This window comes from Bos indicus, chromosome 29 (genome assembly GCF_029378745.1).
Source record: "Bos indicus isolate NIAB-ARS_2022 breed Sahiwal x Tharparkar chromosome 29, NIAB-ARS_B.indTharparkar_mat_pri_1.0, whole genome shotgun sequence".
In the NCBI taxonomy this organism is placed as follows: domain Eukaryota; kingdom Metazoa; phylum Chordata; class Mammalia; order Artiodactyla; family Bovidae; genus Bos; species Bos indicus.
This window is the reverse complement of record NC_091788.1, coordinates 18,059,010-18,086,429: the sequence shown is the minus strand read 5'-3', so window position 1 is coordinate 18,086,429 and position 27,420 is coordinate 18,059,010. Positions and strand designations below refer to the sequence as shown.

The window sequence follows — 27,420 nt, the reverse complement described above, 5'->3', positions numbered from 1 at the left end:
CCTAATGTTTATAAAAACTATAAAGCAGAGGAAGAGAAAAGAGGACGCAGAGACAGGCAGAAACATGGGACCCTGTGAGACCTTTCAGGGGCCAGACTTCCCCATCGCCCCCTCCACCACTTCTGAGGAAGGATCTGGGAAAAAACAGCATCCCAGAGATCCAAGAGCCAAGTCCAAGGGCCCTGACCTTGATGGATATGATCTCTCAGTCTACTTTGGCAGAAATCGATCCTGCAAAGGGCCCGGGGCAAAGGCAGTGAGTGGCTGCAGCTCACGGGCATGTCAGCCAGTCTCTGGTCACACATCCTTACGTAAGGGGCATCTCAAGTCAGAGATGGGAACCTAAGGTCCACAGCAAATGCCATGCTTTCTAGGTCTCTGGTGAGAGCCAATCGTGCCTTCCTCTAAATCTTCGGCAGTGTTTCATTCTGCATTTCATGTTGGGAATTCACAAATCTCTTGTACAGAACTAGGCTGAGAGCTGTTAGGACTCAGGACCTAGACTGTTTTCTCTGACAGTGTTCAGTACAACACTGTGTGCCTACTCAACGTCCAGATCAGAACAAAGGGCTCAATAAACACATCACAGCAGCAAGTTTTGTCAGAAACGATCCTTTTTGGGTCAGAAGAAGGAATGAAGAGCTCCAGGATCCACAGGTCAGCTGCTGTTCCAGGTGAAGGAACTGTGATCACTTAGCGAGGCTGTCTGAGCTGTGCTTGCTTCTGGGTTGGGACAGCTGGTCTATATTTAGGCACGCATGCACTGTCCTGTCCATGACAGACAGATCAGGTTACGAGCTGCCTTCTCATCTTACCTGCCACGTGGACAGCACATCTCAGTTGTGACAGACCTTACGTGGTTGACTACTGACTGTGTTCCCCCCTCATCCCCAAATCTCTCATTTACAGTTGGAGACACTGTGGTTCCCCCACAAAGCCAATCCATAAATGGAATGAAGCACTCTGCTGTTTACTTAGGGTCATGAGGACTGATTGTGGGAACTCTGCTAAGAGCTGCAGGCCTATCAAAAAGAGTGGCCCTGGTCCTCGCTCTAGGAGTTTATACTACAGTTGGGAGAACAAGTTTATACTCAGGGCAGCACTTCTCCCTTCCCCCAAGGAACTTTGGGAACCCATTAGTATTCCCATGAGAATCAATCCATCTAGTGGGCGCCATAAGCTCACACATCAATGATGCATTTGACCTTTGTGACCTTTCCATTGAAATACTGAAACCATATCACTGTATTTTTAAACTAACCAACTCCACAAGAGGCAAGTTTCCCCTTTCTTTGACAGTGGCTTTCACTAAGAGACAACTGGCCACCAGCATGAACCATGAGTGTCAGACGTTAATAATGGGAGTTTATCAAGGATCATTAGCAGTGGCAACAATCATAAGAACAATTCCTGGAACTGCTCAAGTCTGGATGGGGAGGCTGGGATTCTAAGAGCTCCAGCTTGCCGAGGGAATTCTCAGATCCACAGCATTACTTGACCCAGAACTGTGCCTTCGGGAGAGGCAGCGTGGTTCAGGGAAAGGAATGTGGGTTCTGAAACTGGAATCTCAGCTGGTTTTGCTGTGGAACCTAGGAATGGCATCTGAATCTGTGTCCTAATGCATAGAATTGGTACCGACAGCTCCCTGTAGGGTTGGCCCAGGGACTCCAGAGGTGCCCCAGTGCCTGTGGGTCAGTGCTCCACAAAGGAGCCCTCTCCCTCAACACTCCATCCGGGGGTCACCTGGTGTGTGAACTGCGTGTGCAGACCTTCAGGGTTTGGTTATAGAGGCAGGATTGGTCCTCTGGACTTCCAGAGGTGGCAGAGGGCAGCAGGCAGAGAGCCTGGCAGGACTCAACTTCCCGCTGGCAGCTCTTTCTCAGCCGCGGCCTCCATCCTGGGGTCGTAACAATCGCCCAGCTTCGTATCTTGAGCTTCCCTACTCATCTCCCACTCTTGTGTCTTGATGCCTCAGCAATCCTCATTTTTTCCCACTGGGATCCAAAAGGGAGAGTTATTTTTTTTAACATCCCCAGGAGGGCCCGCACACTACGACCATATGTACATGGATCTGAGCAGGCTTGCCAAGGCATATTATCATCACACCAGAACAGGGGTTGGCAAACTAAGGACCGTCAGTCAAATCTGGTCCCCTGCCTGACTTTATAAACAAAAGTTTTACCCCTAGTCATGTACATATTGTTTATGGCTGCTTCTATGCAAAGTGGAGTCCTTGTGACAAAGAACATACAGGTGGTAAAGCCTAAATATTGACTATCTGGCCCTTCAGAGAAAGTCTGCCAGCCCCTAGACTAGTAATTCTCTGTCTGGTTTGTACAATCATGTCCTCTCTCAAAAATCTTAGTATCTAATTTAAGTTTGTCACTAAGGATACAGAAGTGGGTTGAAACTAAGACCCATGAATCCTAAACTCATGCTTTGGAATAATCAAGAGAAAGAACCACAGGAAAAGCCAGTTTGGAGAGCTCATGAATGTAATTATAAGAAATCATACTCATTCTCATTTTAGCACACCTTGGGCACAAACAACAAGCTAGCTGCTGGTCAGCATACAGAATCAGAAGGTGTAAGAGGATAACAGGACTGATTTACGCTGCCAGACTTGGGAGAGAACACCAGTTTTTTTTTCTGATTCTTAACCATTTCTTCTTCTTCCATATCATAGATGCACAGATGTCATTTTCTGTATAGAGATCTTGTGTGTTTCTGGGGGCGCTGGGGAGGGGGGTTAGAGTTGCTTTACAATGTTGTGTTAGCTTCTGCTGTACACAGAAGGACATCAGCTATATATGAGCGTGTATATACACATACATATATATCTATCTCCACTCCGTGGGTCTCCCTCCCACACGCCTAGGTCAGCACAGAGCACTGAGCTGAGCTCTCCGTGCTATACCGCAGCTTTGCACTAGCTACCTATTTTACACATGGCACTTCCAGTCACTCCGTAACACATTACTTTGTCTCCTTTTCATCAAAGCACTTATTACTACTATTTCACCTCATGTGACGCATCGCTGATGCTTCAATATGGTGGCCATAAAAACACGCCTCTCAGATCTCCTGATGTGGGTAGCATATTTTCTAACAGCCCCAGCTGTTGGCCCTCTGCATCCCTTAACTCCCCTGGGCTGTTCTCATCCACTGACAAAGAACAGCATCCTGTTCCTATGAGGAGATGGGACTCCTTCAATGGGAAACCTTGGCTTGAGACTTCCCAGTGACCAGCCCGAAGCTGTCTTAGATCTGCACTATGCTCCAATCCTCCTTCCTTCCTTCTCTTCATCACTGGTGTCAGACCTGCAGCCCAGTGAGGGCTTTCTTCCTTTCTCAGGGTCCTTCCCAGCATCCTTCACAGGCATCTCCCCCAGTAAGTCTCTCGCACATCTAAATGCATCTCGACAGCAGCTTCTTGGAGAACCTGAACCAACATACCCAGTGTCTACAAGAGTCTGATGAACATCTGGTTGGCCCAGGTTCATTCTGCAAGTAAACCACAGACCCAGAATCACAGCCCAGTCCTCCACATCAAAACCTTTTCTACCGACAACAATCATCTGAGAATTACGTCCTTGGTACCTTTGTCCAGAGGGCCACTGCTCTGAGGAATCTGATGAGAAAATGTGTCCACCAATGACCAATCCCCACGGCTAGCCTCTGAGCTCTCTTTACAGTTATGCGGACTCTAGTGGGCATGAGGACATATGTCTTAGATTCAGAGAAAGCTAAAAATATGGTTTAGGGCAATCAAGAAGAGCTGGCTTAGGTTGAAAATAAAAGCAGAAAGAGCTCTGTGTGATACTCTCTTAAAGGAATGTAGGGAAAGCAGCTACAAAGGTAAAGACAGAGAAGGTCATCACAAAGGAGCAGACACAGCAGTGGCCCTCCCCAGGTCATCATATGTGCGCTGAGGACCCCACACAGGCACTGTGACAGCATGAAGCAAGGAACAGTACCTAGAATTTCAGGGTATGGTTTAATTATTAGGAACATAGATTCTGGAGCCAGGTTGTCTGTGTCTGAATCCCAAGTTCTTTAATTAGTAGTTGTAAGAACCAGGGAAAGCTGAGCCTCTTTGTGCCTCGGTTTCTTCATCTGTAAAGTGGGACTAAGACAGTAAGATCCCTACCTATGAACCTTCAACCTCGAACTTTCAAAGGTGTGACTATGCATTCGTATGTCCAATCACGCGAGTTAGTGCCTCTGTCTGGTGTACACTGTGAGTGAGTGCACCTCTACGAGTGGGTATGCTCCTGTGTGCTTTACTGTACAGAGCGCAGTAGCAGAGCAGCTTCATTTCAAGCTAGGTCTGCAAGAGGATGACTTCACTGAACTCCTGGCTGTGCAACCCGAGGAGCTTATTGATGAAGACCTGATGGAACTGGAGGCCCAGAGAAAGGATGAAGGGAGACAAGAAGAATTAGTGAAGGGGTTCACAATGCAGGAAATGGCAGGGGGTTTTCTTTGTCTGAGGAGGCACGGTCAGTTTTTGAGGCACAAGACCCGAATGTAGACCGGGCTGTGGCAGCTGTTCAGGATCCAACCCGGCATTACCGTGTCGTCTAACATCCAAAGAGTTGGACATGATGAGAAAAAAAGAGCTACTACCCAGGCATCACTGTATCGTTCTTTTCAAGAGGGTCGACAGGATTGACTCCAGCAAGGAACCAGAACCTGAGCCATCAACATCAGGCATGAGTGATGCAGCTTGTCCTCCGTCTCCTACTGCTGACGATTCTTCAGCTCTACCATCTCCTGCCTCCTCTAGTCAGTAACTCTTCTTGCCCGTTCACGTGATGCCAGCCTGTATGTCACCTGCTGTACTGTAGCACTGTACTATTCAAGGTCCTGGACTGTAAGACTAAAAATGTTTTATTTTTCTGTTTGTCTGGTATGTATTATTCGTGTGAAAACTATTATAGACTTATTATAGTACAGCGCTATGCAGCCAACTGTGTTAGTTGGGTCCCTAGGCTAACTTTGTTGGACTTATGCACAAACTGGACTTACTAATGTGTTCTCGGAATAGAACTCATTTGTATGGAGGAGACTTCACTGTAATAGATGTCCACTTCGTAAGATTATGAGTTAAGATCTGTGAAATGCTTTGAACACTGCCTCCTACAAGGTAAGCTCTAGGTAAAGATCTCTTTGTTAGTAGTAGTACATTTAAAGAGACACCTTTGTTTTTGAGCATCTCAGTAACTTAAGTATAATGCATTTCAAATTAAGAAAGTCAGCAAAGTTTGTATGGTAAACATATAAATCACACACAGTAAAAATGTTTCTGAATTTAGGCAAAACAGAGATAGTGTTCTTTAAAATGGTTCATTTTGGGGGAGATAAGACTCTTGAGAGTCCTTTGGAGATCAAACCAGTCAATCCTAAAGGAAATCAACCCTGAATATTCATTGGAAGGACTGATGCTGAAGCGGGAGCTCCAATACTTTGGCCACCTGATGCGAAAAGCTGACTCATTGGAAAAGACCCTGATGCTGGGAAAGATTGAGGGCAGGAGGAGAAGGGGGCAGCAGAGGATGAGATAGTTGGATGGCATCACCAACTTGATGGACATGAATTTCAGCAAACTCTGAGAGATAGTGAAGGACAGGGGAGTCTGGTGTGCTGCAGTCTAAGGGGTTGCAAAGAGTTGGACACGACTTAGCACCTGAACAACAACAATGACAAAGAATAACATGCCATACACACTCAAAGGACTGCTTTGAGGATCACGGAGAAGGCTGCAACAATTTATTAGCTATATACTCCACAGATAATTCATGTGTACTTATCATGTACCAATGGCTTCCCAGATGGCATTAGTGGTAAAGAATCTGCCCGCCAATGCAGGAGACACAGGAGATACAGGTTTGATCTCTGGGTCAGGAAGATCCCCTGGAGAAGGAAATGGCATGCACTCCAGTATTCTTGCCTGGAGAACCCCATGGACGGAGGAGACTGGCGGGCTATAAGCCATGGCATCTCAAAGAGCTGCAGATGACTGAGCACGAGCACAATACAATGCTATCAGGGACCAAACACCACGCTGTGTGGTTTACATGGATTCTTATGTAATCTTAAACAATGCTTACAGATGGGAATACCAGACCACCTGACCTGCCTCCTGAGAAATCTGTATGCAGGTCAGGAAGCAACAGTTAGAACTGGACATGGAATAATGGACTGCCTCCAAATTGGGAAAAAAGTACGTCAAGGCTGCATATTGTCACCCTGCTTATTTAACTTATATGCAGAGTACATCATGAGAAACATTGGGCTGGATGAAGCACAAGCTGGAATCAAGATCGCTAGGAGAAATATCAGTAACCTCAGATATGCAGATGACACCACCCTTATGGCAGAAAGCGAAGAAGAACTAAAGAGTCCTTGATGAAAGAGGAGAGTGAAAGCTGGCTTAAAATTCAATATTCAAAAAACAAAGATCATGGCATCTGATCCCATCACTACGTGGCAAACAGATGGGGAAACAATGGAGACAGTGACAGATTTTGTTTCTCGGGCTCCAAAATCACTGCAGATGGTGACTACAGTCATGAAATTAAAAGATGCTTGCTCCTTGGAAGAAAAGCTATGACCAACCTAGACAGCATATAAAAAGCAGAGACATTACTTTGCCAACAAAGGTGCATCTAGTCAAAGCTATGGTTTTTCCAGTAGTCATGTATGGATGTGAGAGTTGGACCATAAAGAAAGCTGAGCGCTGAACAACTGATGCTTTTGAACTGTGGTGCTGTATAAGACCTGTGAGAATACCTTGGACTGCAAGGAGATCAAACCAGTCAATTCTAAAGGAAATCAAACCTGAATATTCATTGGAAGGATTGATGCTGAAGCTGAAACTCCAGTACTTTGGCCATTTGATGTGAAGAACTGACTCACTGGAAAAGACCCTGATGCTGGGAAGATTGAAGGCAGGAGGAGAAGGGGACGACAGAGGATGAAGGGTTCGATGGCATCACTGACTCGATGGACATGAGTTTGAGCAAGCTCTGGAAGTTGTTGGTGATGGACAGGGAAGCTTGGCATGTTGCAATCCATGGGGTCACAAAGAGTTGGACCTGAGCGACTGATTATATGGTCTTTATAATAGTCTTGGAAGAATGTCGTTTCTATTGTACTAATGGAGAAACTGAGGCTCAAAAAAGTAAATTGACTTGCCCAAGACCATGTTAAGACTGAACTCATCCATGCTGTGGATTCATGTATTTATGATTCCAAGACCTGTGCTCTTTGCCCCTTACTAAATTGACCTTCTGAACTGGTGTGTATGTATGTACGTATATACACACATATATGCATATACACACATACATGCATCACACAAGTGAGAGGTGAAGCCTGGGTTTCATCTCTAACCTTGCCAGTTAGCTATATGATCTCGAGCAAATTAGCTCCCCTTTCCTGACCTCCAGACACTGTCATCTGAGGAGTGTGGAACTAAACACCCTCTAAGGGCCCTTCAAGAGCTCATATTCTAGAATTTTCTCAGTCTATGAAATCTACTCCCTTCTCTGTCTTGGCTGAGTGTTTTGGCTATTATGATTCACAAGTTATGATGAATTTGTTCACTGATCTCACCCACAAAAGGAGTGAGGAGGTGGGAAATAAAAGCAAACAATAAATAAGTGATAGATATATAAAATAAAGTTCAGGTCACTGGCATATTCTATCTTTTCAGATTAGTTAGATCATCATCCATTTTGAATTTTTTTTTTTTTTGCTGTCCTTTTTCATTGTATACCACTGTTTTATACAGAATTTTAGACTCTATGTCCTGTTAATAAGGTTAGCATTTCTTGAAGCTTCTTTTTGCACCCCCCACCCCCCACCCCCAACAGGGAATTTCTCAAAACAACAATGTTTGGAAGTAAACTGTCATTTTCAAACTGTCATTTTATATAATTATAACTATTTACAAAGTTATAAGCAAACACTATAACTAAATCATTCATTTGAATCATCACTGGCCAGCTGCTATGAGTCTCTACTAATGTGGTGCCAGAAAGATAGAAGGGCCATGTTCCCAACCTCAGTCTCTCACTCTCCCCTCATTCCCAGACTCTGTACTCTAGCCTTGGCGAATTAGTTTCAGTTCCCTAAGCTCTTGGGAACTTGAACATGCAGCCCACAGAGAAAGCAAGAGAAACCTGAGCTTTGGGGTGGTAGATGTGTTAATTGCCCTGACTGGTAATCATTTTACAATGTTTGCATATATCAAATAGTCATGATGTATACTTTAAATATATACAGCTTTGTTAATTATAATTCAATAAATAGATGGAAAAATAAATATCTGGTTATTTATTTCTATTTATGTGGGGATAAAAGAAGAGAGAAACCTGAAGTAACAGAAAATCCTGTATTGATGGGTTTTAACCTAAGTTGATTAAAACTTCAATTTCTATCACTACCTTGATATTGAAATTAAACTCAGAAGTCTGAAAAAAACTTTTTCTTTTCACACTTGAGGTTAACCTCAATTTTTTTTTTTTTAATCTGTTAGTCATATTCTGGCATATAGCCAAGGCAGAGTTCAGTTAAAGGCAGGCAAATCTTGGTGAAGACAGAGGGCCCCAGAGTACCCCAGACTGTGGTACAACACACAGAGGAGGCAGGCAGTCACTTTAAGAAGGGCTCCAGGGGCAGTGTGGCAGAAAGAACACAAGCCAGAGGACTTGATAAAGCTCGAGAGCGAGATCATGGCTTAAGCTCTTCGCTGGCACATGACCCTAGAACGTGACCCAAAAACAGGTACTCAGTGTGCTGAGTGAGTGAATGTAGAGCAGAAACTGGGATCACCCAGCCACGTGGGCAGCAGAGGCCAAGAGGAGGAAGAAGCATGTTTAGGGAAAGCAGAAGCAGATTTTCATCAGAAATTCAGGTAGACCACTGGCCACCTGGAAGTCAGCCACTGGGTAGATGGGCTCCAGCCACTGGCTTACTGGTTCGGGTAAGAGAGGGGCTAAATAAAAGCAGGAGAGGGTACAGGCCTAGGTGGAATTCGAGATGACAGTCAGGTTAACAGGAAATGACTCAAGAATAGGAAAAGTAGACAAAGTCCCAGGGCTGACCTTAGTTTACACGCAAAATGAAGGTCAGAACTGAGCAAAAAGGATGAAGAATCCCAAAGCCCTGACTCAAGGCTGGGGTGCAGGGTGGGCCTCAATGGGAAGGCAGAGTCCAAAGGCCTCTGGCCGAGTACAGAAGCAGAGGCTGGGAACTGGGTGATCCCGACACCATGTAACCTCTAGATGACCGCTCCCCAGACTTTTCCATCTTATGGAGGAGTGAAAACACTGCCTCTCTGTTTATTTGTTTGTACACTTTAAAAAACTGACACACAGGGTTCACAAATTTTTACTGTGAATATGGAAAAACTATTGTTTACTGTAACTGTCATTTCACACACACACAAACACAAGGACACTTTGACAAACACGCACAGCCCTAAGAAAAGAAGCTCTGGATAAAGGCAAGTTATGAAATCTGACTACATTTAGCCTTATGAAAACTGACTACATTCTCATTATGTTTTTGTTTTTGTTGTGGACTGAGGACATTTTTCACAGCTCAGCACTGGTCTGTGGGACCTTGTTTGGCAATAGTTGCTGCAGACCAATATTTTTGCACTGTGTTCCAGCCTTCCCAGGCCACCAAGGGCGAGAAGGAGGGCAGGCCATCTGGGCCCAACGCCAGCTTACAGTGCTTGACTCCACCTCCCCTGCAACATTTAGAACAGCTCCTTCTCGCCTGTTTCACATATTGTGTCCATGTAAGATTTAGTTAACAAGCATTGCAAGGAAAAAAAAAAAAAAGTTTGAAAATCACTGATCCCCAAGCTCCTCGTTTACTGTTGAAGAAACCAAGAGCTACACACTGGATTCAATAACAAAGCTGAAATAAAAAATCAGGACTTTGACTCCCAATTCAGATCTCAGAGAAAGGTGACCATACCTACTGATTTTGCAGAGTTCAAAATCCTGGGCAGAACTCTATATAGCTGGATGTTTTAACCATAACCAAGAGCTTTAGAGGTCCAAGGTGACCTTACCACTAAATTCAAAATCCTAATTCTACCTTTAGCCAAAAATTAGAGTTATGTTGGGCTTTGGAGTCTGGTCTGGGACCAATTCCACAATAATTTATTACCCTCCTTCACTAGAGATAATTAGAAATATTCAAAGAACAGGAAAGGGGGGAGCATCTCATGGGATGTCTGGAAGTTATCCAAAGCTTCTGGTGTTGAAGAGCTGGGGTGAGGCGCTCTCATTTCTAAGAGTCTGTGGGTTTGGCAGGTAACACTAGACTTAATCTAAGCTGGCTGGCTGGGGTGCTGAAGGGCAGTCTCTGGTACACGAGGGAAAGCAGGAAGGAGGATCAAGGCTTAGAACGAAGCAAAGAGGGTCAGGTTTCTCCCTGTCTCCCTTGCCTCCTCCAGAGGGTCTGGACTTTGCTGCAAGTTAGGGTTGAAGCCTGTTCCAGGACAATGCAAAAGTGTCTGTGTGGATTTTATGGAGTTCATGTCCCAGCTCAGAGCCTACTCTCAGGGTGACCAGACCCAGCTGTGGACAAAAAACAACAAACAAACAAAAAATCGAGGAAGGTCTGATATTTCAGGGTTATTTAGAATAACATTTTCTTTTTCAAAATAGGGCTTGAGGACTTCGGATCTGGCTGAAAACTGGTCTGGATGTTTATTTTCCTCATTGTCTCTGGAAAAAAAGGGTGGGTGATTCAGACATCTGCCTCCGCCTCTGGGCTGGGGCCTGGGTCAGTCTTCACTCTGATCTTCACTCCTCAAGGGACCTGTGTCAGTCTGCGGGGGAAGCTGCCTACCACCTCCCACATTTGCTCTAAGCTTCCCACAAAGGTCCCCCAGAGGAGTGAGAGATCTGAACTCAGTTTAAAAAGGCAAAATACAAAAGGTAGGGGAGGGAACAAGGCAGGAAAAGGTCCTCCCAGAATGAGAAGAGAGACAGGGTGAGGTCTCCAAGAAAGGCTTCTTCCCTCCCCAGCCTCGTCTACTCCCAGCTTTTCCCTCTAACCCCTGCTTCTCCCTTGGCACCACTCCCTGTGTGAGGGGGAAGGACCAAGGTCACCAGAAGGTATCTGAGTGGACTGCCTGACTCCACCACAGCCCTCCCTGCTGTAAGAAGTCCAGCTGGAATAAGGGGGCCTGACCTTTCAGGCACTAATCATTCTCCTGGAGAGGAAGGAGCTGTTTGAAGACCCTGATAATATTCCTCCACTGGAGGTTGAAGACTTTCCCAAAAGCATATTGATGAGTATCATTTCATCTCAGAGGGAACCAGGACTTAAAATAATTCTGCTGTTGAGTTACTGGGAAAACTCATGGATTACTAGAAGTTTATGGCCCCTGCCCAAGGATAACATGCAAATTCGTGAAGCATTTCCATATTTTATGGAGCTTCCCTAGTGGCTCACACAGTAAAGGAACTGCCTGCAATGCAGGAGACCTGGTTTCGATCCCTGGGTTGGGAAGATCCCCTGGAGAAGGAAATGGCAACCCACTCCAGTATTCTTGCCTGGAGAATTCCATGGACAGAGGAGACTGGCAGGCTACAGTCCGTGGGGTCACAAAGAGTTGGATACAACTGAGTGATTAACACTTTCACTTTTCAAATATTTACAAAATGCTTAAAGGGGGGCAGTCTCGCCCAAAATTTTAGTAGGGACAGATAAAGAACAGTTGGCTGGAAGGTCATCTTTCCATAGAGTTAGTCATGCAACTGTCGTGAAATTCCTGCTAGGGAGTTTAAGAAGAGAAAAAGCTACAATAAGAGACAGGATATGGAGGAGGCTCTGGCCTTATTTCAAAATCTTCAAGAGTTGCAAATGGGGGTCTGGTGATCTAACCTCCCTGAGCTTTTAGTTCACAGTAGTTTGTTGGCTACTTTGAGATGGATCATGTTGTCTTGCTAATTTAGCCCTTTGAGATTAATATTAGTGCACAGATAGCACTTTGTATATGTAAAGCTCTCAGTGATATATCAACTTCTTGCTTCTCTTCCTTGCTGGCTATTTTGTGATTTACAAACAGCCACAATAAACAGGTCTACGAGGCCAATATCACTGATGAACATAGATGCAAAAATCCTCAACAAAATACTAGCCATCTGTATCCATCAATACATCATAAAGATCATAAACCATGATCAACTGGGATTCATCCCAGGTATGCAAGGATTTTTCAACATATGTAAATCAATCATTGTGATATACCACATTAACAAATTCAAGAATAAAAATCATATGATCATCTCAACAGACGCAGAAAAAGCTTCTGACAAAATTCAGCACCCATTTATGATATAAACTCTCCAGAAAGTGGACATAAAGGGTACATAACTCAACATAATAAAGGCCATATATGACAAACATCAATAACCTCAGATATGCAGATAACATCACCCTTATGGCAGAAAGTGAAGGGGAACTAAAAAGCCTCTTGATGAAAGTGAAAGAGGAGAGTGAAAAAGTTGGCTTAAAGCTCAACATTCAGAAAATGAAGATCATGGAATCTGGTCCCATCACTTCATGGGAAATAGATGGGGAAACAGTGGAAACAGTGTCAGACTTTATTTTTTGGGGCTCCAAAATCACTGCAGATGGTGACTGCAGCCATGAAATTAAAAGACGTTTACTCCTTAGAAGAAAAGTTATGACCAACCTAGATAGCATATTCAAAAGCAGAGACATTACATTGCCTACAAAGGTCCGTCTAGTCAAGGCTATGGTTTTTCCAGTGGTCATGTATGGGTGTGAGAGTTGGACTGTGAAGAAAGCTGAGCGCAGAAGAATTGATGCTTTTGAACTGTGGTGTTGGAGAAGACTCTTGAGAGTCCCTTGGACTGCAAGGAGATCCAACCAGTCCATTCTGAAGGAGATCAGCCCTGGGATTTCTTTGGAAGGAATGATGGTAAAGCTGAAACTCCAGTACTTTGGCCACCTCATGCGAAGAGTGGACTCATTGGAAAAGACTCTGATGCTGGGAGGGATTGAGGGGCAGGAGGAGAAGGGGACGGCAGAGGATGAGATGGCTGGATGGTATCACCGACTCGATGGACATGAGTTTGAGTGAACTCCGGGAGATGGTGATGGACAGGGAGGCCTGGTGTGCTGCAATTCATGGGGTTGCGAAGAGTCGGACACGACTGAGCGACTGAACTGAACTGAACTGATGACAAACCTATAGCTAACATAATACTCAATGGTGAAAAGCTGAAAGTTTTCCCTCTAAGATCACGAACAAGACAAGGATGCCCACTTTTACCACTTCTATTCAGCATAGTTTTGGAAGACCTAGATATAGCAATCAGAAAAGAAAAAGAAGTAAAGGGAATCCAAATTGGATAAAAAGTTAAACTGCCACTGTTTGCAGATGACATAGTATTATACATAGAGGATCCTAAAGATGTACTATAAAACTACTAGAACCCATCAATGAACTTGGTGAAGTTGCAGGTTACAAAATTAATATACAGAAATCTATTGCATTTCTATACACTAACAACAAAAAATATGAAAGAGAAATTCAAGAAATAAATCCATTTACGATCACATAAAAAAAAAAAAAAAAAACCTAGGAATAAACCTACTTAAGGAGGCAAAAGACCTATACTCCAAAAACTATAAGATGCTAATGAAAGAAATTGAAGAAGACATAAACAGATGGAAAGATATACCATGTTCACGGATTAGAAGAATCACTATTGCCAAAATGACAATACTACCCAAGGCAATGTATAGATTCAATGGAATCCCTATCAAATTACTAATGGCATTTTTCACAGAACTAGAACAAAAAAATCTCAAAATCTGTACGGGGACACCAAGGAACTCGAATAGCCAAAGCATTCTCAAAAAAGAAAAACTGAGCTGGACAAATCAGGCTCCCTGACTTCAGACAATACTAGAAAGCCACAGTCATCAAAACAGTACGGTACCAGCAAAAAATATAAATCAATGGAATGGGACAGAAAACCTAGAAATAAGCTCATGCACCTATGGTACAGTAATTTATGACAAAGGATGTAAGACTACTCAGTGCTGGAAAGACAGTCTCTTCAACATTTGGTGCTGGGAAAACTGGATAGCCACATGTAAAAAAATGAAATTAGATCATTCTTTAACTCCATACACAAAAATAAGCTCAAAATGGATTAAAGACCTAAATGTGAAACCCAACACTATAAAATACCTAGAGGAAAACATAGGCAGAACATTCTCTGACATAAATCACAATAACATCTTTGTCAATCCATCTCCCAGAAAAATGGAAATAAACAAAACTAAACAAATGGGACCTACTTAAGCTCAAAAGCTTCTGCACAGCAAAGAAAACAATAAACAAAATGAACCGACAATCCAAAGATTGGGAGAAAATATTTGCAAATGATGTGACTGATAAGGGATTGGTCTCCAAAATTTACAAACAGGTTATGACCCTTAACAGTATCAAAACAAACAACCCACTCCAAAAACTGGGCAGAAGATGTGAATAGACATTTCTGCAAAGAGGACATACTAATGGTCAATGGGCAGAAGAAAAAGATGTTAAACTTTGCTAATAATTTGAGAAATGTAAATTAAAACTACAATGAAATGCCACCTCATACCTGTCAGAATGGCTATCCTCAAAAAACTCCACAAACAACAAATGCCGGAGAGGGCGTGGAGAGTAGGGAATCCTCTTACACTGTTGATGGGAATGCAAACTGGAATAGCCACTATAGAGAACAGTATAGATGTTCTTTAAAGAACTAAAAATCGAGCTACTGTAGGACCCTGCTGTCTCACTCCTGAGCATATATCTGGAGAAAACCATGATCTGAAAGATTACACGCACCCCAGTGTTCACTGCCTCACTGTTTACAGCAGCCAAGACGTGGGAGCAACCCACACGTCTATCAACAGAGGAATGGACAAAGAAGCTGTGGCACATCTATACAATGCATCTATACTCAGCCATTACAAAGAATGAAATAATGCTATTTGCTGAAACATGGATGGACCTAGAGATTGTCATACTGAGTGAAGTCAGTCAGACAGAAAAGGAAAAATATCATATATTCCTTACTGTGGAGTCTAAAAACAAATGATACAAAATAACTTACAAAACAGAAAGAGACTCAGAAAACCAACTTATGGTTGATGGGGAGGAGAAGGGATAGTTAGGGACTGTGGAAAGATCATGTACAGACTGCTATATTTAAAATGGATACCCACTGGGGACCTACTGTATAGCGCATGGAACGCCACTTAATGTTATGTACCAGTCTGGATGGGAGGGGGTTTGGAGGAGAATGGATACATGTATCTATAAGGCTGAGACCCTTTGTGTTCACTTGAAACTATGACAACATTGTTAATTGGCCATACCTCAATACAAAACAAAAAGTTTAAAGTTTGATTAAAAAAAACAGGTCTGTGAAAAGGGATTGGGACCAATGAAAAGGAATCAGAGCACACAGTCCTAGGATGGAGTTAAAGCTCTTAAGAGTCTGGACCTGGCGACACTGCTTCTTCGAGAACGTCAGTGCCTTTAAACCTCAGCTTCCTTACTTGTGCAACAGGGATCACGCTAGCGGCCCTGCCTCTCTTGTATCTTTATGCTCAAAGGAGACTGCGTATAAGTGTTTCTATAGACTGTACAGTTCTCTAAAAACAACAGGGACTTAAATCATATCCTGTTCATCTTGACCTTCAGATATAAACATCGTCACATTCACCGAAAGCACTACATGGAAAGCAGAGAAACAAGCCACTGCCATTCACACTGCACACCTATGCACTTCCCCAGCTTCCCCCCAACCCCTCGGTGAGGGAGCGTCATCTCCACATTACAGATGGTAACACCTCCGAGAGACACTTATTCAACGTCTAGAGCACATAAGTAGCAGCAGCCAGTGTGCCTTTCAGAGCACATGTGAGAGTGAGGGGCTGTGCAGGCCCTGCACTGGCCATGGGATTAGAGGAAGGCGGGGGCCACCGGGGACGAGAAGCTCTTGGCTTAGAGGATTCAAAGGGCTGGGGGCCTTCCAAGCAGTCGGTGGCTCCTGAGCCCATGAATAATTCATCCAAGCTCCGCACTGGGAGCTGGTTCTTTTTGTGTGTGGTACATCTGGTCAGGGACAGCTGCCCATGACGGAGCCACAAACGTGAGGTCTCGGCTCTGCCTGCTCGTAAACACAGTTCAGAGCAGCTTTCTGCTCCCTGCTCGGGGGACTGAAGGCTGTTTTGATTCCCAGAGAAGGCAGGGTTCTTACTGTTGCTTGTGCATGCGTGTACACACACACGCACACACACACCCACCCCCCCAAACAAACAAAAAGCCAACTCCACGTATATGACCTGAAATCCTGATATTCACTCTTGGAACTGTTTTTCCTTCCCGAGCGTTGTTCTTGGCTTCCTGTCAGCCTCCTGTTTTCCCCACCCTTGGGTCGATACTCAGACTCTGTGTCACTCTTGGTTTGGTCTTGATACTAGGCAGGTTTTATCCTAAGCATTTTTGGCTGAAATATGTGAGGAATTGGAGAGTCGTAGCAGAAAGAAGAAGCTGGGGGTGGCAAGAAGGATTAAAAAAAGACTCCATCTGCCACAGAACTCCTTCCAGCTGAAAGTGAAAAACACAAGTTTTTTTTTTTTTTTTTTTAAATGACAGGTCCCATCACAACTCTTAAAAAAAAAAAAAAAAGAAACAAGGAATATGTACTTGGAGGAGGCTCTGTATGAGAAGGAATTTCTACAGGACCAACAGCAAGTGAGGGTATGGACCACACAGGTCTTGGGGACACCTCTGCATAGAAACCAATGTGAATCCTCCATTGGGAAATATGAAACTTGAGGGGCTGCCAGTGGTCTAAGGTCTGTGCTGATAAGCTCATAGAGAAACAGAACTGGTAGATGAAAAGATTTTCTCTGTTTGAAGAAAGGAAACTAAGACCTCAATCAAGTGACTTCTTCACATCATCCCAGAGTTGGGATGTGAGCTCAGGCACACCCCTCACCCACCCACCAGAGACTGACCAACAGAGACTGATGGCTGGATTAAAGCTCTACAAGTTACTAAATTCTTGGAATAGTCCAGCCCGAGGATTTCAGCAATATGGACCGGTAAGGAGGGAAACCTGAGCCAGCTGCAGGACCCCGGCGGAAGGGGTCAAGGAGTGCTTTCAACCTAATATGTGGCATCCACAGGGGCGAAAACAACAGGGCTTGGTTCTGGCTGATGTTCACATTCCAGGAGGGCCGGGGCAAAGAGATGGCGTGTGAGAATGCAGAGTCAGACTCGGGTTAGACTAGAATCCCGGCTCCATCATTTTCTAGCTGTGACCGTGAGTCAAGATCATTGCTACCTCAAAGGATTACTGTGCATTTCGAGTAAGAATGTATTTTACACACCCTATTTTACAAAGGGTAGATGCTCAATACACAGCTCCTATTATGTCCTTTTGTGGTCACTGAGGGTTACCTATGAGTACAGGATGCATCCCACATGAGGCAGGTGAGCAAGCCCCAGCAACAGGAGAGTGGCGCTGTATTTAGGAGAAAGCTTGGCTTCCCTGGTGGCTCAGAGGTTAAAGCGTCTGCCTGCAATGTAGGAGACCTGGGTTCGATCCCTGGGTTGGGAAGATCCCCTGGAGAAGGAAATGGCAACCCACTCCAGTATTCTTGCCTGGAGAAGCCCATGGACAGAGGAGCCTGGTAGGCTACGGTCCATGGGGTCACAAAGAGTGGGACACGACTGAGCGACTTCACTTTCACTTTCACTTAGGCAGATGAGGGCTGCAGAGTCTGTCTGAACCCAGCCAATGCATGGGTATGACAGACAAGAGCTTTAGTCCTAGAGTGTTAGGCATGGGGAAAAAAATAGCACTCAGTTTTTTTTTTTTTTGAAAGAAATGGAAACACAGTTGATTAAATGAAATAAAGCACTTTAGCAAAAGTAGGTAGTCAAATGTTAACTTCCTTCCTGCTTTTCCTCATATCCTGATTCTAAAAGAAACACTGACTTAGATGATTAATCTTCCTCTCCTTACCTGAGGGTTTCATAGATAAGACACACTTTTAGGAAAAGCTTCTAAGTTAAAACAAAACCTATTATGTGGCTGAATCTTGTTACATACCAGATTCTACCAGAGGAAGAAAAGCCCATTTGGTTTCATCAGAAAGATCTCACAAAGAATCCTAAACCTCCATCATAGACAACTAATATTCTTGCTCTGACAATTAACACACTAGAGATCTATTAAATAATCCCTTATAAAAGAAGTTAAAAGTTAAAGGGAATATACTGTCTAACAGACAAAGCTGTTGAAAAATACTGACTTGCTTACTTGTTGCCACCTTAACATTCTCCCTCTTCCTTCCTTCACTGAGCTGGTGGTGTGTGGGCTGGTGCCTCCATCCCTGGTGATGCTTCTGTTATAGAACTTCCCTGGGACTGTCTGGTTATGTCTGTTCCCTCCACTAGACTATGAGGTCCAAGTGCTGGAACTCTACTGTTCATCTTTATAGTCTGTAGCCTCAGTGGTTATGACAGGGACTGTCACAGAATAAGTCTTCCATAAAGATCTGCTGAGTGAATGAACAATGTATGAATGAACAAATGAATATTCCTACCAAAAGAAAGTAAGCCCAGATGATGCAGTTCTACATATTTGAATTTGAATCATACTTAAATTCTATATAGTTAAAGTAGGGATTCAGACAGTAACTGTTTTTAAAATACATGATTTAAAAACAAGATATTTGCACCAGGAATAAATTTTGCTACATTTTAAGGATAAATTTTTTTTGTAGGGACACCTCTAATCCCATAAGAGAATAGTTCAAAGTAACTTTCTTTCCGGTTCCTCCCCAACCCCATTATACATATTTCCTAAAATCTGATGTATTCCTTGGACTTACTTCTCACATTTACGAAAGCTTTGAGACTAGAGGGTCTCTGGATTTTTTCTCCTGCTTTTTAAAAACCTCTTTCTTATTTTCTTCCTCTTTTTTTTTTTTTTTTGCATAAGCATTTTATTCCTCCATCAAAAATAAAATGTAAAACAAAATCCATAAAAGCTATAATAATAAAGATTTGGTCAGATGGAACCAAAAATTCCACCCAGAAAGCAAAAATTGTACCAAAGAATTTAAGAGCAAAATGGGGCTTCATAATCCTTCCTCAAAGATCACACAATTCCTAGGGAAGGACATCTAGTCCAGGCACAATCAGCTACATAATTTGCAGAGCCCAGTGCCAAGTGGCAAAAGCCCTTTGCTCAAAAATTAAGGACTTCAACACAAATAAATGTAAAGATAACTTGTGCTCATGGATTTTAAGAATCTGTATTGTTAAAATGTCTATACCACCCAAAACCATTTACAGATTCAGTGCAATCCTCATCAAGATTCCAATGACATTTTTTTTTTACAAAAATAGAAAAAACAATCCTAAAATTCATATGGAACCACAAATCACCCCAGATAGCCAAAGCAATGTGGAGAAAGAACAAAATTGGAGGGGTCACACTTCTGGATGTCAAAGTATATTATAAAGCTACAGTAATCAAAACAGCATGGTACTGGCATATTAATAAAAAAACAGACACACAGACAAGTGGAACAGAATAAAAAGCCCCAGTATATGGTCAATATTTCATAAAGGAGCCAAGAATACTCAAAGGAGAAAAGTCTCTTCAGTAAATGGTATTGGGAAAACCAGATATTTACACGCAAAAAAAAAAAAAAAAATTAAATTAAAACCCAATCTCACATTATGCACAAAAATTAACTTGAAATGCATTAGACTTAAATGTAAGACCTGAAACTATAAACATCCTAATAGAAAACACAGAGGAAAAGTTCTTTGACATTGGTCTTGGCAATGATTTTTTTTTTTTTTTTTTTGATGTGACACCAAAAGCACAAGTAGAAAAGGCAAAAATAAACAAGAGGGACTACATTAAACTACAAAGCTCTGCACAGTGAAAGAAAGAAACAATAAAATGAAAAAGCAGCCTCAGGAATGGGAGAGAAATACTTGCAAACCTCATATCTGATAAGGTGTTAATACCCAAAATACACAAGGAACTCATATCATTTGACAGCAAACCTGAATAGACCTTTTTCCAAAGAAGATATCTGAATAGTCAACAGGTACAGAAATGCAAATAAAGTCAAAACCACGAGATACCATCTCACACCTGTTAAATGGCTAGTATCAAAAAGATTGCAGTAAGTGTGACCAGAGATATGGGGAAAAGGGAACCCTTGTGGACTAGAGGTGGGAATATAAATTGGTACAGCCACTATGCAAAACAGTATGGAGGCTTTCCTCAAAAAATTAAAAGTATAACCATACAACCCAACAGTTCCAGTTCTGGATATATCACTGAAGGAACTGAAATTACTGTCTGGAAGAGTTATCTGCCCCCTCACGTTCATTTCAGCATCATTTACAGTGGGAGTGACATGAAAACAACCAAAGGTCCACTGAGGAATGAATGGATAATGAAAATGTGACCATATATGTGTGTATATATGTATCAAATTATACACACACACACACACACAATTTTTTAAACTGGTGTATATTTATAATGTTGTGTTACTTTCTGCTGTACAGTGAATCAACTATCCATAATACACAAATCTACTCTCTTCTAGACTCCAAACCCATATAGGTCACTGCAGAGTCCTGAACAGAGTTCCCTGCACTATACCGTAGGTTCTTATTATCTTTTATATACAATAGTGGGTACGTGTCAATCTCAGTCTCCAAATTTATCATCCTCCTTTCCTCCATGGCAACCATATGCTTGTTTTCTGTATCTGTGAATCAATTTCCATTTTGTAAACAGTTTCATTTGTACCATTTTACATTCCTACCAGCAACATATGAGGTAGGATGCATGAGCAAAGTATGTTTCTTCACATCCTGGCCAACACTGGTCACTGTCCATATTTTGATTACAGTCATCCTAGGGGTGTGAAGTATTATCTCATTGTGGCTTTGTTTCACATCTCCCTAATGAGTAAGGATGTCCAACATTTTTGCATCTTCTCATGGGCTTACTGGTTATTTGTATATCTTCCCTGGAATAATGTCTATTCAGATCCTTTACCTATTTTTAAATGAGGTTATTTTGTTGTTGTTGTTACTGAGATGTAATAGTTCTTTTTATATTCTAGATACTAGACCCTTATCAGATATGATTTGGAAATAATTCCTCCCATTCTGTAGGAGGAGTATCTCAAAACTGTTTTGCAGCCCTAAGTCAGATCTACTGAATCAGTACCCATAAATTAAAAGAGGAAAGTTTTTAGGGTGATTCTGATGACCCACCAGGTTTGTGAACAAATAATCCAGACCAGAGCTTCTCAAATTTTACTGTGCCTACAAATCACCTAGGTATCTTAATACAATTCAGAGGGAGATACAAAACTTCCTTAGGATACCATGGTAATAACGGTTGCAAACATGATCAGCTGATGAATGCTAAAATTAGTGGGCAAAAGTTTAAGCAGAAATGGGGTATTTGCACATCATTAAAGTACTTCCTGCAAAATATTTATTAATTATGAAAGCACAGATAGCAGCTTTACAGCAGAAGAATGTGTCAGATACCATCTTAACCAAGCGATGAGGTAACATGACCAGTAATAAGGCATATTGATACCATGTGTCTCCTGATACAACGTGCAGAGAAAGGCACATTACCTCTGTGGTAGTCTCCCCTAGACCTCAATCTAATCATGAAAAAACATCATACAAATTCAAACTGAGGGAGATTCTACAAAATATCTAGCCAGTATGCCTTATAAGTGTCAAGGTCAAAGAAAAACAAGAGAGGCTGAGAAACTGGCATCCCAGATTGGAGGCCCTAGAGGCAGAACCACCAAATCTAATATGCTATCCTGGACCGAATCCTGAACAGAATAAAGACGTTGGTGAAAAACAAGTGAAAGCCCAATACACTGCAACTAACTGTATTGTACCAATCAACATTTTGACAACTATACTCTGGTTAAGAAAGATGTTAACGTTAGGGAAAGCTGGATGAAAGATACATGGGAACTTGCTGTACAATTTCTGCACCTCTTCTGTAAGTTTAACATTATTTCAGAATAAGAAACTTTAAAAAATATGCAGATTCTGATCCTGTAAGTCTGAGCAGAAGTCTTCTGTCTTCCTAACAAGTTCCCAGGAGAGGTTGATGCTGCTCATCCATAAACCCCACTCTGATAGTAACAGTCTAAATCGGTGGTTCTCAAACTTAACCATGCATCAGATCACCTGGCAGGCTGGTTAAAACACCTCCAGTTTTCTGATTCACTGAGTATGGGGTGGGGCTTAAGAATCTTCATTTCTAATAGGTTCCCAGATGAGGCTGATGTTGTTGATGTGCTAGAAACAGTTTTTATGTTTTTAAAGGGTTCTAAAAAGTTTAGAAAGCAGGTATAGGAATCAGAGATTGTATGCAGCCTTCAATTATTTACAAAAAATGGATGCTGAGCCCCAGACCCTTGCCACTCGGTGTGAAGCCTTTAAAAGACAGATGCCTAGGTCCCACCCCTGACATTCTTAGATAACTGATTTGATATGTATCTTTAGCATCAACATTTAAAAAATGTTCCTCTTTAATTCTGATATGTAACCAGGTTTAGGAAACTACTAACTTAGGCTTTCCATCAGCCATACACACAAAAAGAACCCTACTCCTCAATCATCCTAGAGTTGGGGATAAGCCCAAACAAATGTCAAAGAGCATTTCTGCAACTGAAGCCTCACTTAAAAATGTTGAGCTACTCTTTCTGTGAGGGCTAACAAAATCTGAACACAAGTCAGAATCTCCCCCTTCTCGTGTGTCCATTCCCAGGGAAACATAAAGAACAGTGGATTGTACATCAACAGTACTCACAAAGAATCCCACACCTCCCCTTGCCAGAAAAGTGGCAAGTATAACCATGCAGGTTGTTCTGAAACAAAGGACAGGAGTGGACAGAGGATGCATCAAAGAAGAGAGCAAGGTGCAAGCTGCCCGTGTGTGGGTGACAGGTTAACCAGGCGCAGACAGCTAGAGAGCTGAGGTGGGGAAGGGCAGACCTGAGAAACGGGGTAGCACGGAGGTACCTGAAGAAATGCCATCAAGTACCTCGAGCTTCATCATAACCCCACCATGCCTGCTTTCCACGTGAGCAGACTCAGGGCTAGGAGGCCCTCTACTGTGGCCAAGCCCTTCACACTCTTATCCTCTGCCTACTTCCCCCCCGCCTCAGAGGACAGCCTTTAGCTAAAGCCCACTCTGCTGTTCAAGAAGTCTGAAGGCCGTTCCCTGGGCCCCAGGGGCCCAGCCACTGCCAGGAGGCGCCTGCCTGGTCCCTACCGAGAAGCGTCTCGTACCTGTGCTCTCTTCTGCCTGGTTGAAGCCGCAGATCTGGCAGATGCTCTGGACCCACTTATTCATGTCCTCCTCCGTCTCGGCCACCAGGTAGAAGGTGCGCTCGCTGGTCTTGATGTCGAACACGAAGCTGTCCTGCAGCTCCTTCTTGTTGAAGGTCAGGCCGGCATCCACCTGCTCGCAGAAGTTCAGGTTGATGATGCGCAGGGGCTTCTTGGAGTGATCGTTCTTGTAGTATTCCAGGACGTCGGGGTCACCGCTCATCCGGCCGCTCCGCAGGATAAACCAGCGCTTCTTCCAGGCCTGAACAGGAAGGAGTGAGAGGAGGGGGAAAGTCATGAGTTACTTCAAAGCTTTTCACAGGTCCTCAGATATCACCAGGCTAAGGGTGGGGACTGTTGCACCTGCCGGCCGAGCGTGGCCTCTATCTCCTTTTTGTGTTTCCCCAGAGTTTAAGACGGAGAAGGCAATGGCAACCCACTCCAGTACTCTTGCCTGGAAAATCCCATAGATGGAGGGGCCTGGTAGGCTGCAGTCCATGGTGTCGCTAGGAGTCAGACATGACTGAGCCACTTCACTTTCACTTTTTACTTTCATGCACTGGAGAAGGAAATGGCAACCCACTCCAGTGTTCTTGCCTGGAGAATCCCAGGGATGGGGAGCCTGGTGGGCTGCCGTCTATGGGGTCGCACAGAGTTGGATATGACTGAAGCGACTTAGCAGCAGCAGCAGCAGAGTTTAAGACACAGCAGATGACTTTAGTACACACGTTACTGCAGCATTTCACTACTGAAACAGGGTCTTATCACTATGAAATGAGATATGTCATTTCAAGAAGTCAGATGAGGGCTAAAAGACTTTACACAATTATTCCATCAAGCTAGAATACAGCCTCAAACTCACAGGACTTTTAGTCAGGGTGGAACTTGCAAAGCTGTAACATCTCAGTTTATGGATGGGGCCCCCCACTAAGACAGAGTGAGCTGAAGCAACAATGTCACAAACAGCAGGTAGCGGAGAAAAAAGCTTCCAAGCTTTCAGCAGCTGGTGCTTTTTACCCAGAATCACACAGAAACCCTTCTAAAACTTCCCTGAAGCACATAACTTCAGAATTTCCCCCATGTCATTCACTATATACAGTGGATAATACTATGTCCCTAGTATTTACAATACAGCCCTGTACCTAATAAGCATTCAATATATATTACTGAATGAATAAACTCCTTAAGTCATGCCATATTATAGAATTTAACTCAGTTGCACACTTCCTTATGTGGTTGTCTACATTCCACGTCTTCAGTGAGACTGAGTAATCTGTGAGCAGACATCACACGAAGTGGTAAAAAGATATCACAAATAAAACAGAGCCTCGGGTAGAGTCTATGCTTCATCACGGACTAGCTGTGCGATTTTCACATAAAGTTATTTATCTCTTTGGAGCTTGCTTTATCTATAGAATGAGAACCACCACTTTATCTATAGAATAGAAGATCACCACCAACTGTCCTACCTACCATATAGGGTTTATACTGCACACAAAGCACTGTGATGCAACCCTGAAGCGCCACCAATGCCAAGGATCTGACTGCCATCACGGTTCTTTAGACCTCACTGGGACTTCACTCCATTAATCCTGGCACCTTGCACTCTCACCTTCTATCTCCATCCTCACTTCCTTCTACCTGCCTTGTTCCTGTGATCCATCATTATAATCATTCTCTTGCTTCTCTTCCTCTCTTTATCTGGGAAACCATAACCCTTGACTAAGTCTAATGCTTAACCTACTCTGCCTGTTCCCACTCAGTGGAGCCGGAGAAAACACACAACCACATTGGCTGCTCTCACTTTAAGCTCAAGTGAGCCCTCACGCTGCGACAGTCTGACTACATTGATCTGGTCCGTGATTTTCCGTTGCTCTTTGGCAATCTTCTGAACCTTGCCCTCTTTAAACCTGTAGCACCTCCACTCTTTGGTATGAGAATATACAAGCAAGCAGAAGAGAATCTACACATGTTCCATTACCGTATTTACCAGTCTGCCTGCATTAGAGCAAAGTACTTTATTACTGTGCAGCAGGGGTGGTCCACCCAGTCTAAGGCCCACTTTCTTCCACTAGAGCATCACCCCCTCTCACTACAGGGGGCAACACTGTATCTTGGCACTCACTGCATCTTCCTTCCCTCCTAGGATCATTCCCACCAGGACACCAACTTGTCCCATCTCAGAAAAAAAAAAGTTTGGCTTGATCTCACATTCCCTTCCAACTATGGCCCAGTTTTCTACTCCTCTTTACAAAAAAACCTCAGAGATTTCTACAGTGTTAATCATTGTTTCCTCTCCTCCCATTCTTTTCTTGGAAGCAATACAAGAAGGCTGCCCCCAACCCCCACCTCCTTCAATAGAGGTCTTAAAGACTTCAACACTCAAAGCAACTTTTGGATTTTACTTGATCTCTCAGCAACATCTGAGAACAGTTTATTATTCCATTCTCTTTGAAGCATTTTCCTCATTTGGCTTCAGTGCTCACTCTCAATCTTCCTATCTCCCAGCTTCCCTTTTTCAGTTTCCAGTTCTGGTTCCTCCTCGTCTCCCTGACTTCTAAAGGCTGGAATGCCCCCATGCTCAGTTCTTAGACTCTTCTCTTTCTATATCTACTTCTTAGGTTATTCTATTTAATTTCACAGCTTTAAAAGTCATCTAACTGCTGTAATTCGCAAATTTATAGCTCCGGCCCAAACCCATCTATAGAACTCTAGAGTCTCATACCTGCTCCTCACTAACAGGCATCTCAAATCTTTATTATTTTTTTAATTTAAATTTATTTATTTTAATTAGAGGCTAATTACTTTACAATATTGTATTGGTTTCGCCATACATCAACATGAATCCGCCACGGGTATACACGTGTTCCCAATCCTGAACCCCCCTCCCACCTCCCTCCCTGTACCATCCCTCTGGGTCATCCCAGTGCAGCAGCCCCAAGCCTCCTGTATCCTGCATCGAACCTGGACTGGCAATTCGTTTCTTATATGATATTATACATGTTTCAATGGCATTCTCCCAAATCATCCCCCCCCCCCCCCCAGAGTCCAAAAGACTGTTCTATACATCCGTGTCTCTTTTGCTGTCTCGCATACAGGGTTATGGTTACCATCTTTCTAAATTCCATACATATGCGTTAGTATACTGTATTGGTGTTCTTCTTTCTGGCTTACTTCACTCTGTATAATAGGCTCCAGTTTCATCCACCTCATTGGAACTGATTCAAATGTATTCTTTTTAATGGCTGAGTAATACTCCATTGTGTACTGTACCACAGCTTTCTTATCCATTCATCTGCTGATGGACATCTAGGTTGCTTCCATGTCCTGGCTATTATAAACAGTGCTGCAATGAACATTGGGGTACACGTGTCTCTTTCAATTCTGGTTTCCTCGGTGTGTATGCCCAGCAGTGGGATTGTTGGGTTGTATGGCAGTTCTATTTCCAGTTTTTTAAGGAATCTCCACACTGTTCTCCATAGTGGCTGTACTAGTTTGCATTCCCACCAACAGTATAAGAGGGTTCCCTTTTCTCCACACCCTCTCCAGCATTATTGCTTGTAGACTTTCGGATCGCAGCCATTCTGGCTGGTGTGAAATGGTACCTCATTGTGGTTTTGATTTGCATGTCTCTGATAATGAGTGATATTGAGCATCTTTTCATGTGTTTGTCAGCCACCTGTTCAAATCTTTCTTTAAAAACACATTTTATTTATCTGGCTGCATCGGGTCTTAGCTGGGGCATGAGGAAGCTTTGTTGTGTCACGTTGCATCTTTCATCAAGCCACATGGACTCTAGTTGTGCACGAGGGCTCAGTGGCAACACCGCTCAGGCTTGGCTGCTCCACGGCATATGGGATCGTAGCTACCAACCAGGGCTCGAACCCGCGCCCCCTGCTTTGGAAGGCAGATTCTTAACC

At 43.2% G+C, this 27,420-nt stretch overlaps 1 protein-coding gene across 3 annotated transcripts in view; it reads right to left on the bottom strand.

Annotated features, from left to right (window-relative positions):
* The window catches only part of GAB2 (GRB2 associated binding protein 2), a 181,108-nt gene that overhangs the window by 31,870 nt on the left and 121,818 nt on the right, over positions 1 to 27,420 (bottom strand). For all 3 annotated transcript variants that reach the window (XM_070782995.1, XM_070782997.1, XM_070782996.1), the window contains exon 2: positions 23,462 to 23,762. In XM_070782995.1, the coding sequence (XP_070639096.1) occupies positions 23,462 to 23,762 (301 nt within the window). The remainder of the gene's footprint in view (positions 1 to 23,461; positions 23,763 to 27,420) is intronic.